This window comes from Varanus komodoensis, unplaced genomic scaffold, assembly GCF_004798865.1.
Source record: "Varanus komodoensis strain SLA01 unplaced genomic scaffold, ASM479886v1 scaffold165, whole genome shotgun sequence".
Taxonomy (NCBI): Eukaryota; Metazoa; Chordata; class Lepidosauria; order Squamata; family Varanidae; genus Varanus; species Varanus komodoensis.
The window spans coordinates 125787-139125 of NW_025335487.1; the positions used below are offsets into that span (position 1 = coordinate 125787).

The following is a 13339-nucleotide window of genomic DNA, read 5'->3' on the forward strand; positions in this document are numbered from 1 at the left end:
GCACACGGAGGCCCTTGGCAGCCGCAAGCAGCAGCGGCCCCCTCCCGCTTGGTCGGTGAGAGCATGAGACGCCCGCCCCCCCGCAGCCAGGCCCTGGGGGGCCCCCCTAGCATTTCCCCGGTCAAATCCTGTCCTGCATCCAGCCACAGGACAGCTCCACGCTGCCCACACGGTGCAGTCTAGGCAAGGCACGGAGTCACTCTGATCTCAGAAAAGGGTGTTTATTTAGCAACGTTCTTTTAAATCTATCTATCTATCTATATATATATAAATGAGCACAAGCAGCAATTAAAATGGTCACTTGACTTTTTGAGCCTTGGAGGGTCCCGGCTGTTCTGGCTCTGCAGGGTGCCGTTTTCTGCTAGGAAGGTGCTGAAAGAGAAGGCAGGTCAGTTCACCTCTTGTCTGTCTTGCAGCAAGACAAGCAGGAGGCAGCGGCACTCCGGCCCCCACAAAGGGGTCTTGGGCATGCTTGGCCCGGGACAGGGACCGTTGTCTGAAGGCACAAGGCATGCGGCCCGTGTGGCACACAGGGCCCTCACGATCCTCACGTGCCGGGCGGCTTGGCACCGTGCCCCGGCGGAGCTGGCAGCCGGAGGGAGTCGCTGCTGCCTCCAGAGGCGGCTCCTGCACCATCACCGTGCAACGGATCTTGCGCAGGATGGAAGGCGCCAGCAGTCGCTCTGGACCAGGAGTTGTCAGTCCCATGCCTGGAAGCTCAGCCCACAGCGCACAGCCATGTCTGGCTTCTAGCCTAAGTGATGATATTCATCGCCCCTTCAAGTAATTGCTCCAGGGTCACTTCACCGCCACAGACCATTTTGTGCTGTTTTTCCAGATTTTGCACCTTGAAGGTTACTCTTTGTAGGACGCGGTTTTCTACAACCTGGAGCTTCCAAACTGCCTTCAGAGGCCGCCCCATGCCCACACTAGTCTAGCAGGGAGGTAACGGAGGCTGCCTCAAACCATTCCACCCAGGCTGGGGCTCCACTGGCGCTGCAGCAAAGCATCTGTGGCCACAGCTGCTGCCTGAGGCTGCTCGGACGAGCCCAGCAGCATTCCCAGGTGCCACGCCTGATCGTTCACGGGGAACCCAGAACCTCTCGCATGCCATCCGGATCTTCCCAAGCCGCAAAAGTTCTTTCCTAGATCAAGTTTCAGTTTGTCCTCCCTCATCCGCCCCAGTGCCACATCCAAACTTCGACAGAAAAGATCGAACACCCCTTTGACTCCAAGGTGGGAGAGAGAGAGATGGGGGTTTTGTGTCATTTGCATGTCAGTGATGACAAAGTCCGAATCTCTGATTTTTTCTCCCAGCAGTTTTACATTGATGTTAAAGATCCTGGGACATTGAATGGAGCCCTGCAGCAGCTACCTAAGCCAGAGGCCACGTGGTGGAGCAGAAGCCACCCAGTGCTGCCTGCTGTGCCTCCCAGCATGGGCCTGACGGTCAAACAGAGAAATACTGCACTCCTCCAAGAGGGCTAGAAGAAGAAACTAAGATGGTTCTCCCACCATCCAGTTCCTGGTGCAAGGTGTCCATTAGGTTAAGCAAGACTTTAGAACATGTCAGAACATTGTTATTACATGTCCACTTAAAAAGGTTTACCCTTTGCAAACTGTCAACAGTTTTTGAACCGAAAACACAAAAAATGGACATCAGAAATAGATACCCTCGTTGGAAGCTCTGGTGTAGGTACTGAACCCTTTGTCTGAGTAATTAACTGTTGAAAGGTGTGCTTCATACATTCATCCTGTAGAAAAATAAGTGTGCATACATTTAAAACACAATCCAAGCTCTTGATGAGTCCCAGAGAGGGTGAGCACCACTTTGCATCAGGCGAAGAAGAGGCACGCGGGAGCGGGGGGCGGGGAGACATAAAAAGCAATGCCACGGTACACGCTTTGGAAAAGAGACTAGGGAAGGGCAAGCCTCAAGAACAGGTGTGATCCAGACAAAAGGTAGAGAGAGCCACCTGGCTTCTAGCAGCCAACTCCAGGATGCTGTTAAAAGGAACCAGGTTGTTCATTACTTGTCTACACAAAGGGGTGCCTCGTATTTCCTGTTGCAGACTTTGATTGCTCTTGGGCAATCACTCTGCTCCAGGATGGAGGCATTTCAGGGGAAAGAGAATGTACAGGACTGGGGGAAGGTGGGAGCAAAGACGGGCTGTGCCCAGCCAAGGCATGGTGCGGCCAGACCCTTCCAGGCAGCGCGACCAGACCCACTTGCGGCCCACCCACCCTCTGCTGCCCGCCAACATGGTCCCAAGCAGGACACCAACGGGCAGGCAGGCTGCCCAGCCACATTCTCCTTAGATAGGACTATACAGGTGAGCACATACCTGAAGCCAAGGATGCGCCAAGGCCTCTTCTATTTTAAGGCGCTTCTGTGGATCCACCACCAATAGCTTCTGTACGAGGTCAAAAGCTGCAGCAAGAAAGTGAAATGCGTTGGAATTGGCCGGCCCTAGAATGAATTTGCATGTAAGGATGTAGCACACCCATGGAGCCAACTTCCAGGATCACCGCATCCACCTGAAACCGAAAGGAGCCCTGGGGCCATTCTGGACTGGGATTTCCAGCCAGTTCCATCCTGAGAGGCCAGGGAAACCACCGCTCCTTCCAGCACGGGGACGTGGTTCTGCCCCGAGCTGCGGTGCGGAACTGCTGCTGGTCTGGCAAGCCATGTCCTTCTTGCCCTGGCCAAGGAGCCGCTGTGTGGGCGCAGCCAATCCTGCTGCCAGGGGGCCGCTGTGTGGGCGCAGCCAATCCTGCTGCCAGGGGAAAACCTGTGCACATCTCGGAGGGCCCGTGCGCGTCTGCGCAGGCGTGCGTGACCGTGATGCGAAGTGAGCAGTGCTCGTCCAGAGGCGACCCTACCTTCTTTTGACACGTGCTGCCACAGCTGTGCGCAATAGAAGTAGTCCCCTCTGGCGATCTGCTCCCTCAAAGACAGCCGAGCGTTCTTATCCGAAAAGGGTGGATAGCCAGAGAGACTAGTCGGAACAAAGGGGGGGAGCAGGCTGCTTCAGCAGTGAGAAACGGGGAAGCTGCCGCCGCAGCAGCTATTTCACCCGACTCCCCCACCCCAGGACCTCGTGGGTGTGCATCCAAAGCACAGGGCAGGAACGCTGTGCTCCACACCAAACCTGGCCAGGAGGCATGCCAGGCGGGGGCTCAGGAAAGCCCCTCTTGCGAAGCCTTCCCAACCTCGCCAGGCTGCTTCCGGGCTAAGGAGCAGCTCCTGGCCTGATCCTGAGCACGCTCACAGAGCTCCCCTGTTCCGGGGCCGAGGCCCATGCAAGCATGTCCAGGGCCACCCCGCAGCAGTAGGCAGAGCATAATTCAAGACTCACGAGTGCCCTTTCACAGGGCTGCTTAGAGGGGCCCCCGGAGCTCCAGCCATGTTCGCAAGGTAGCTCCCTTTTTCTTTTTTTTTTACCACATAAAGAGAATCACTCCCAGGCTCCAGCAGTCCACCGAGCGTCCGTAGCCAACTGTCCCAGCAAAGTTTTGAACTTCAGGAGCAAGATAGTCAGGCGTGCCACATAAGGTTTTCATGAGAGAGGTTTCTCCAAGAATTTTCGATTGTCCAAAATCTGTAATCTTGCACAAGGAAAGGAAGAAGAATGGCTCAGAACATCAGAGAATTTACTTATGACACCCCACCTTAATAATTCTGCGGATGCCCAGCATTATTCTTTTGTCCCCTTAGTCCTCTGAGGAACTGCCAGAGGAAAGAGTTCTCCCAGAAGCAGCTGCCTCTGCCGGGGACCTGGGCAAAGCCTCACAGAGCAGCTGCACGTAGCTGCATGTACGGTGGCCGGGGGGGGGGGGGGGGGGAAGGTCTTCCTGCTCACCTTTACGAGACAATTCTCTTCATGAGATGCTAAAAGTACATTCTCCAGTTTCAAGTCTCGATGAATAATGCCATGTTCATGAAGGTACTTTGCAGAGTGACATGCAGGAGAAAATATTGCAATTCAGGCAGGTTTGCAGCTCATGTGTCTTTGCATGTCGCATCTTTTCTCCTTTTATAAACTGCCTCGCTCCCTTACTTAGCCATCCCCGCACCATTGCTGATTTTAGTAAATATAGAGACTGCCTTGTATTTTAGTCTTCATACAGTGCCCAGGAAATTCCAGGTTTTTTAAGCAGCAGCTACATCTGATGATCCACCATTTTATATGCCCCCTAAATCTGAACGTTTGCCCTGGAGTAACCACAGATGCCAATCGCGTCCACAGATCCAAGTTCTAAGTGCAGAGCTTTGAACCGGTCCTGCAGACAATACTGAGCTGCCAGCCCTGAGCAGAACGGATGAGCAAATAAATCTCCCCAAGGGAAGCCCAGCCAGGGAAACCAGCTCTGGGAGAGCTAATGCTCACATTCCCCAACAGATAAAATTGCATTTATAGCTTTAAGACAGAATTCTGAAAAGACACAGCACTGCAAAATCTGCCAAGCACAAATCAGGGAAAGGGCTCCCCCCACCAAGGTGGAACGCCACAAACGTTTTTCTCATATTTATACACCCATCCTCCCTGCAGGATTTCCACCGAGCTGCTTCTTCGCCGCCTCGAGGGAGAAAACGCTCCTTCGGTCGGACTTGCGGAAAGGTTTGCCACTCTTCAGAGACAGCTGTTGCAAGACCAGGTGGTTGGCCCTTTTTTTGTGCTGCGTTCTGAAGAGGGACGGCGGCTGCACACCCCACTGAGGATCATCTCTGGGCTCGCTGGAGCAGGGGCTCACTGCCCCCCAAAGCTGCCAGCAAGCACCAGCACATCCCCGCATGGAAGCACGGACAGCCTCGTGGAGCCAGCCTCTGGGTGCTGCATCCTGGAGCTGAGAGTCACCTGCACAGCCAGTAGCATCTGGTAGAAATAAAGCTTGCATGTTGCCTCACTCAGTCTTGCTGGGGGCAGCACCCTGTCAAACAGCTCCCCACCTTCCATCCTGGAAAACAGAGGAGAGTACCGGCCACTTCCAGAGGCAGGCTAAGGGCAGAAATGTGTGGTCACGATCGTAGAACAGTCACGGAGCTTGAGAACAGTAGATTTGGAAGAAGCAAGGGGGCCGTGGGGTCCAACCCCCTGCTCCCAGCTAAACCTTGCCTCCCCAATGGCCGCATCTTGAATGCCTCCAGTATGGAAGGGCCCACCCCCACCCCAGACATAGGCTCCATTGCAGGAAGGATGGAAAGATGGATGGATGCAGCCGTTCACAGTTTACTAAAAGATCATCTGCTTCATTGCTGGATATGGCGACATCCCTCAGCAAAACATGCAAAGTGCCCCAAATAGTTCTGGAAGATCCTTCAAAAATCCAGCCAGTGACCCAGGGAAGCCAGCCTATCGGTCTGGGAAATCCCCTCCCCTGCAGAGGAAAGTGCCACACCAGCCTGGAGACGACACACCTCATGGTGACACACAATCTGGGCATCAACTACCTCCTTCATCGGATACATTCAGTGTTCTTTACTAGGAGGCCATCTACAGACAGAAGCTGGGTGGGAACACAGTGGTTCGACTTTTCTCCAGAAATCTGGCCCCTGAGAAGGACAGTCTGCATCCTTCCTTGGTGACATTTCTGATTTCTGTTCCCAAGACTGTTCTCTGAATTTTTGACTCTTTCATAACCAGTGTTGAACAGAGGATCCCCCACATCCCCATGGAAACTTTCAGGCTTGGCCTCTGCCACAGATGAGGGGCATAAAAACCAGGAACACCAACTGAGGTGGGAGACTTACAATTCCAACACAATGTAGAAGTCTTCTCCTTCAAAGAAGTCTATTATCTTTATTAGGCAGGGCTGTGGGCAGAAAAGAAAGAATCGGAAGTGGCCGGGCACTTGCTCTGCATAAACCACCCCCAGAGAAGGCTTTTGTTTGGGGAGGGTGGGGAAGGACTTGTGAATCCATGAGCAGACAAGGCAGGCGGCAAATACGTGTTTTCTCAGCAGCTGGAGGGCGGCCCAGAAGCCTCCGTGAGTGAGCAGCAGTTGAGGCTGGGGAGAGGAGGGCCCCGGAAGCCTGCCCACCCCACAAGCTCGCATCAGGAAGGCAGCAGCGAACGAGCGCAACGGCTCCTGCGCAGGGCTTCCGCCACCCCGCAGCCAGGCCCGCCCGAGGTGCCCCCGCCACTCTCCTCCCTGCCCACCAGGCCACCAGCCAGTATTGCTCGACCCCCAGCACGCTCAGCTCTCTACGGGCTGTTTTGGGGAGGCGCTTCAGAGAGACACTTACATGGTCGATCTTCTTCAAAATCTCCACTTCTGTTTCAACATTAAAAGGCTTGTCCTGCTTTTAGAAAGGGAAAGTCGAAACAAAAAGTTGCTTATACCACCTTAGACTGTCCAGTTACTGTGAGGCACCATTTGAAACAGAGAAAGCCTCATACACAGGTGTCATCATGGCCCAACAAAAGCCACCTGGTGTAGACCAAGAGGCAAGAATTAGAAAGACTAAATGAAGACTCCACCGAATAGCACATGGCGCTACAATATGTGGAACTTGAGCATGTGCAGAAAGCCACCCCCTCCCCCAGGTGAAGAGGTCTTCAGAACTGAAGCTGACCTGGGAATGGCGCCAGAGCCCATGAATTGGAGCACAGCTTAGAACTGATTCCCTGCCCCAAAGGACCCTCACGTTCCACAACTGAAGAAAACTATGTAAGTCTATCGACTCGGGTCTGGACACCATGGGCTGTTTTAGGGCTCCGGTGTGGTTTCTTAACTGCAGAAGCAACTCAGCCCTGCTGCTCTGGGCAGCACCATGAGCCACGCTGGGCAGGTGCAAAATTGCCGTGCAACCAGGTTAACCAGCTGCTGTGGCCTGCTAACCGCACTGGCCGTTGTGCAAACTGCCCAGAGTTTCCATGTTGTGTGTTCACGGTTGGGAATTCTGCCACTTAAGAATGTGAGTTAGCCACAACATTTAAAACACAATCAGCCTTGCGTACAGTATCTTTCTTTGTACAAACAGGCATGTTGTCTGCAGCACACCTGTCCACAACTGGCTCCTTTGTCACTTGAACAACCCAAAAGTTAACCAACAACAACTGGGACACTATGCTAAGCAAGGATTTTTTAATCGTTTACGTAGCAGCCATGAGAGCTTTGCAAAGGCTATTCCCTCACACCACTGCCCAGAAGATCCGAACAAACAGAGGTACTTACATTCTCTGGCAAAGTGTCTGTCATAAACCTCCGCTTATGGATGATTTTTATGGCGACTTTATCACAGGTGTCCCTTTCAAAGGCCAGCTTCACCTCTCCACAGGCACCGCTAGCAGAAAAGGGAAGTTACTGACTTGGCAGCGTTGAAAGCCATGCGCAGCCCGCCTCTCTCGACTGGCGCCCCAACTCAGTGCTCGTCTCTCATCCTCCGACCTCGCGGGAGCATCCGCACCTCAGTGACAAGAGGCGGAGGCAACTCCTTGCTGAGATATCCTGCCACAGACACCTGCAGCAGAGCTCTGCCTGCTACCCTTGCTAGTTTGCACCACACCCAGCGGCCTTCTCGTCATCACCGGTCACCACACCGTGCCGCAGTTCTGTTCTGCAGCCACATCTAGTGGACCAAGGCGAGGCACCAGCTCCTGACCGGCAGGAAGCCCGACTTGAGGCCCAGCCTTGGAGCTGTTCTGGAAAGGGCCGTGCACCCCAGAAGGCTCAGTCTGTGGCCTGGGAGCCCCTCAGCCCCGTGCTTCCTGGACATTCGGGTGACTGAGGCTGCAAGGAGCAAATTTGTCCTGGTGGGCCTGGTCTGCCATTTGGGACTTGTCCCAGATTGGCCTGATGTGGCAGCAGGGAGCCATTATTAGTCTTGGCAATGCTCTTTGCATTTCTGCCACTGCAGCTGAAGTTCTCTGGACAGGTCACTACGTTAAGTCCCCCATCCAGATTTCAACCAGGCCCAAATCTGTTTAGCTTCCAAGATTAGGTAGGATCAGGCACATAAGAGCACTCAGGCTATATAGAAAGGCTCTCTCTCTCTCTCTCTCTCTCTCTCTCTCTCTCTCTCTCTCTCTCTGTCTCCATATTTAGCTGTAATGTGCTCTCTGTGGGGCTGCTCTTGCAGAGCATCCAGAAACGTTGGCTGGTGCAAAATTTGCCAGCCAGGTTATCAAGCCTGTGTTCGCTTCGTCCCAAGAGACCTGCACTGGCGTCAGTTGCTTTGCAGGCCTGAGGATTAGGGTTAGGGAAGAAAAAGACAAAACATCTCTGGGGAGAAAAAGGAGCCGTCTCCTGCAGACAAGAAAAGAGCAAAATGCCACCCCTCTCTTCTGACAGAGACTCTGAGACCCGCCCCCTCAGTAGCAGGGTTCGCAATTCCACTTGACAAAGCCACAACATACCTTTGCGTTAACCCAGCGGCACCCCCCTCCCCACAAGAAGAGGATTCCTAGCTGGCCAGCCCCATCCCCGCAAACTCTCCCACAAACCGGGAGAGATACCAAGGTCAGTTTCTGAGGCTGAAAGGACGGTATCGTCAGGAAAATGCAGCCGAGGCAAGCCGGAAGCACCCCCCAGGACCAAACCCGAGAACACACCCAGCCCCTCCAACTTACCAGCCCAAAGTTTTTGATATGATATATTTGTCCCTGAGCTCCTTGGGATACTCCAACTGATGATCATCCATGAGGTCACAGAACACAAACACTGGGAAGGCGAGGGGAGAGCGGAGCCCTGTTACTAATATCCTAATTCCCACCCATTAACCATGATTGCAACAGAAAGCCACAGCCATGAATGGGTCCAAACGTCGAGTTTTCAGCGGAGGCCTCAGAAGAAATGTGTTGCCTTATGTGTAATGGTAGCACAAAATGATCTGCCCATCCGTCTTCATGGGGGAAGATGCAGGCTAGATAAGCAGAACGGGCATTTCTCAGGAACTGAGGCAAATACAGGTAGCAAGAGGTGAAGCTCCAGGCCTCACAGATACATGTAAAATTAACTCATTTCTACCTCAAGATGGGACTCATTTGTGATGGACTCAAATGCGATATTGTTGATCTTCTAACAAAAATGTAGCCTGCTCTAAGGGCAGCCTCTAACAAATGGAAGATGAAGGAACCAGGATTCTGCAAGTATCTGTACAGCAAAAGGGGCTTTTTGACATGTTCAGAAATGAACACGGAGTTAGGAGTGAGCAGTGAAGTGCCCTTCTTGCTAATAAAACCAACTGTTTGTTGTGGCTAAAACAAAAAGGACCACAAAGTGCTCCAAATTAGGAACGTGGGCTTTAAAATGGCAGGTGTGGTCCAGGGTAAGTAAGGGTAAGTGGACGCCTGCCGGAGCAAAGCAATCTTAACTTGCAGGCTTCCTGTGCAGCGTGGGGTTGGCCTCAGTGGGAGGAGGATGTGCTCGATCCAACGTCAGGGTCTCCCTTGACGAACAGCTGCAGTGACGGTGATCCATGTGGAATCTAGGCAGCTAAACAACTTCTAAGATACTGAGACTTCATGGTGAGCTTCAGCCATCCGGGGGTTTCCAGCATGGAAAAGCTCCCGAAAGTCAAGAACAGAAAGAGCTGCAAAGTTGCTACTTTACAAAGGATCACCCAACCTTGAGCACTCCGTCTATGAATTATCTTCAAAGCAATTCACCAGGAAAATGTATTCAGCACTATTTCATAAAACTGCCTGGCTGTAAGACCATGAGGACTAGGGAGCCACTCTGAGGATCCAAGATCTCAGCCTCCAAGATCCTTTTCTTGAACTGAGCCTGATTAGTGAAATTCAGACCAAGTCCTGTATGCCTGCACAAGCGCTTCTTTGCCTACCTTGCCCATCATCAGTCGCCACCTCGGATTCTACTGCAAGCAAGTCACCCTTTCACGGTCTCTTACCTTTGTTCCGGGGCAGGGAGAGGGCAATTTCAGCCACATGCACCAAGGGAAGCTTCCGGCCCTTCCCCAGAATGCTTCCATTGATGAATGTCCCATTGGCGCTTTGGTCTTCAATGTATGTCACAAAGCAGTTTTTGGGTCCTGGTTCCTGGAGAGAAGACAGCAAGCCATCGTAGACCAGGAGTAGCTTTCCAAGCACGGGGCCAAGTTTCTTACTTCCACAGCACCTTTTCTTCCACCTACATACTGGGGTGAAGCCAGTCAGAAAGCTGCTGCTCTACTGCCTGAACCCTTCTCAGCCCAGGCAGGAGAGGGCAGGTCATCTTAGCTGGTCTTTCTTTATGGAACAATAGCAAATTAAGGGATGCAGAGGTTACTGTTGAGCCGACAGCACAAATCCTGGATAGGATTTGCCAGCTAGAAGGCCATACACAACCCAGCAGCTGCAACACCCCCCTCCCCACACTCACTTTTGGGAAACGTGTGTGCTGGTGTTGCACGCCATGGGGGGGGGCATGGAGGAATCCCATTAGAACTTACTCTGAAGATGCGGAAATGCTTCTTGCTGTACTGCTTGTAGAACTCTGTATCTGCCAAATTCAGTTTAGCAAAGCTGTAATCACAGCTTGGGTCTCTGCCAAACCAATACTCATTTTTCACACAGTCTGGTAGAAGGGCAAAGGAAGAATGCAAAACCCCATTAAGGTATCTGTAAGTGAGAAAAGTACCTGAAACGTCATCTGGGCAGAAAAGTCTGCAAGACGCAAGTACAACTTACATTTTTCCAAAGGAAACAAAGTTAAAATCCAACCAAGTTTTATGAATGAGGTCTTATTTTAATGCTAATTCACTGAAGACATCATTTTTTTTCACTAGTATCAAAAAGTGAGCAGAAACAGGCCAGGAAGGAAGAGCAGCTTCCAGCAAAAAGGACAGCCCTGCAAATGAGAAATCACCCAAGCAGAATCAAAGAATTCAGCACACCCAAGTTGCTGCAATGCGGTTATTGCACAAACTGGTCGAGACCATAAAATATGGATGGATTAAATGCTGGAACATCTTCCTTCTAAGGTCAGCAAGCTCCTCAAGCAGCCGGGCCCACAGACTTGCCTCTGCTCTGGCCACAAGTGTTCACAATAAAGACGAATGCAACTGCAGATTACAAAAGAGGAAAGAAAATCATGCCCAGGCTTGGTGGCTTCCAGAGATCCTTGCCAAACTCCAGGGCCGGGAGAGAAATCACACCTCGGACAGAATGCTTCAAGGAACATCCAAGCTGAGCATAGCAATTAAGGTCTAGGCCTGGGAATTGGGAGCTCTGGGTTCTAGTCTGCACCTGGTCATGATGCTCTCTGGGGGACCGGATCAGTCATGGGCTCTCAGCCTACCCTACCTCTCAGGACTGTTGTGAGGACAAAATTAGACAGGAGGACTACAGACGCTACCCTCACAGCCGAGGCACACAGTCAAAGTTCTCTGGACAGTACACAACCAAGTATAAAAGCAATAGAATAGAACAGAACAGAAAAGGACATTGAAAGACAATCTTAAAGACCTGGTCAAGAGTAAAGAAAGGCACCTGACTAATTGTATCAGGCCCCAGATGGACCAGGGGGATCTTTAAAGGCCTCCACAAAGAGGTCTGTCATCAGCTGGCACCAAAAAGATAGCAAATTTGATGCCAGGCAGGCTGCAGTGCAGGAGGGCACCACCAAAGACGGGGGCCACCTCCAAAGGGGCCCTCCCACTGGTTACCGCCCTCCAAGCATCTTGAGGGATTGGCGCCCAGAGGAAGGCCCCAGAGGCAGTGTGCAGTGACCGAATACATCAGAGCTGGGGGAGGCGCTTCACAGGTATTGTGGTCCCCAGTCATGTAGGCTGAGGTTAGGTTAAGACCAGCACCTGGAATTGGGACCAGAAACATGCAGGCAACCAAAACAGATGGGCCAGAACTAGTCTTATAAGTTCAGACTTCCGGGTCCCAGTTATTAATCTGCACCAGCTGCAGCTTTCGACCCATCTCCAAAGGCAGCCCCAGGCGGAATGCATTGCAGTAATCTAGAGATCACCAGCGCACAGATTACTGAAGCCAGGCTATCCCCATCCAGGTTCAGGACTGGGCCACCTGCCAAAGCTGGTAGAAGGCACTCCATGCCACTAATGCCATCTGAGACTCAAGGGACAAAGAAGGATCAAGGAGTGCCCCAAGCTATGGACCTGCTCCTTCAGGGGGAGTATGATCCCATCTAGAAGAGGCTGAACACCCCCTTCCAGTCAAAGGAATCACCCACCAACAGCATTCCAGTCTAGTCTGGACTGAGCTGCTGTTTGTCAGCCCTCCATCCAGACTATTATCGTAGCCAGACACCAGTTCATCACATCCACAGCCTCACCCACCTCCAGTGAAAATTATGGACTGTAGGGAATCACAGAATCAAAAGGAGAGACTCCCAAACACCAGATGACTCCACTGTATATTAGATTAAGGCTCCAAGTGCTGTACAGAAGCTGCCCGCCACTCTCCTGACAGTTGGGACTAGAGCAAGAGTTGAAATGGATCCCAGACTGGCAAGGCGTTTCCAGCCTGCGGAGTGACACATTCCTAGAACCTGGATTCTGGACACCGGAGGCAACACTGGCACGTGCAACAGCCACTTTCACATCCCAATCGGTGCTGCCACGGCCACCGTTTTGCGGCTGTTTTCTGGAAGTGCTGGAAACGCCCAGGGAGCCCAAGCGCCAGATGCTCCTTGCCCCTTGCCAGGCACAGCCCGGGCATGCCCCGAGCCACCCGGACAACCATCGTCCCCAGGCTCCGCCAAGCGCGGCCACAGTTCCCGCAGCGGGGCGTCCTCAGAGCCAAGCCGGCTCCCTCGGCGGGACGGTACCTACCCCAGTTGGGGAAGCCCTCCGCCAGGCTGAAGAGGCGGCCCCACGGCTGCGCGGCGGGCTCTCCGGGCTCGGCGTCCTCGGGGATGGGGGGCAGGTCCTGCGTGGGGAGCGTGTCGAGGGAGCTGAGGGTGCCCGAGCTGGAGGAGGACTGGCTGGTGCCCTGCGTCCCGCTGGACGACGAGCCGGAGCCCTCCGGGGGCGGCTGGCGCTGTGGGGAGCCTCGCTCGGCGGCGGCGCCCTCGCGGGACATCCCTCGGCGGCGGAGCGGCCTCCTGCGGGGACACGCGCCGGACGGCGCCGGGCTCGTCACGCGCGCGCAGGCGGCGGCCGCGCTCCGTGGGTCCCGCGCCGGCCGGGAAGGGGACGCGCCGCCGGCGACGCATTTGCGCGCGCTTCGGTCGCGGCCGCCCCGCCCCCCCGGGCAGCCGCGGAGGAGGGCGCCGCGAGACTGGCCCGGCCCGGCCCGGCCCAACACGTCCCGCGGGCTGGGCGGGAAGCGTGCGCCGAGCTGAACCGCTCCCCGTACCCCGCCGCGCACCTGGCTCTCCAGTCCGGACTGGCGCCTTCCCGGCGTCCCGCCCCTCAATGGCGGAC

The 13339-nt window shown here is 53.8% G+C and overlaps 1 protein-coding gene across 2 annotated transcripts; it reads right to left on the reverse strand.

Annotated features, from left to right (window-relative positions):
• Positions 1 to 205: 205 nt before the first annotated feature.
• On the reverse strand, positions 206 to 13294 carry CHEK2 (checkpoint kinase 2). Of its 2 annotated transcripts, none has more exons than XM_044426190.1 (15): positions 13284 to 13294; positions 12746 to 13017; positions 10394 to 10518; positions 9854 to 10001; positions 8574 to 8664; positions 7180 to 7288; positions 6248 to 6301; positions 5753 to 5814; positions 4860 to 4959; positions 3864 to 3950; positions 3446 to 3609; positions 2884 to 2999; positions 2346 to 2431; positions 1674 to 1754; positions 206 to 372 (listed from the first exon to the last, which is right to left on the reverse strand). In XM_044426190.1, the coding sequence occupies exons 2-15, from the start codon at positions 12993 to 12995 to the stop codon at positions 298 to 300; spliced, it is 1548 nt and encodes a 515-aa protein (XP_044282125.1). In that variant the 5' UTR covers positions 12996 to 13017; positions 13284 to 13294; the 3' UTR covers positions 206 to 297. The 2 variants fall into 2 exon arrangements, with proteins under 2 accessions (XP_044282125.1, XP_044282124.1); XM_044426189.1 differs by having other exon boundaries at positions 6248 to 6304.
• Between the last annotated feature and the right edge of the window lie 45 nt (positions 13295 to 13339).

Coding starts and splice junctions, on each gene's coding strand:
- CHEK2 (XM_044426189.1), bottom strand. CDS start 12,995: ATGTCCCGCGAGGGCGCCGCCGCCGAGCGAGGCTCCCCACAGCGCCAG. Junction 4,960..5,752: donor TTCTACATTGTGTTGGAATT/GTAAGTCTCCCA, acceptor TCTGTTTTCCAG/GATGGAAGGTGGGGAGCTGT. Junction 2,432..2,883: donor GCAGCACGTGTCAAAAGAAG/GTAGGGTCGCCT, acceptor TTCTTGCTGCAG/CTTTTGACCTCGTACAGAAG.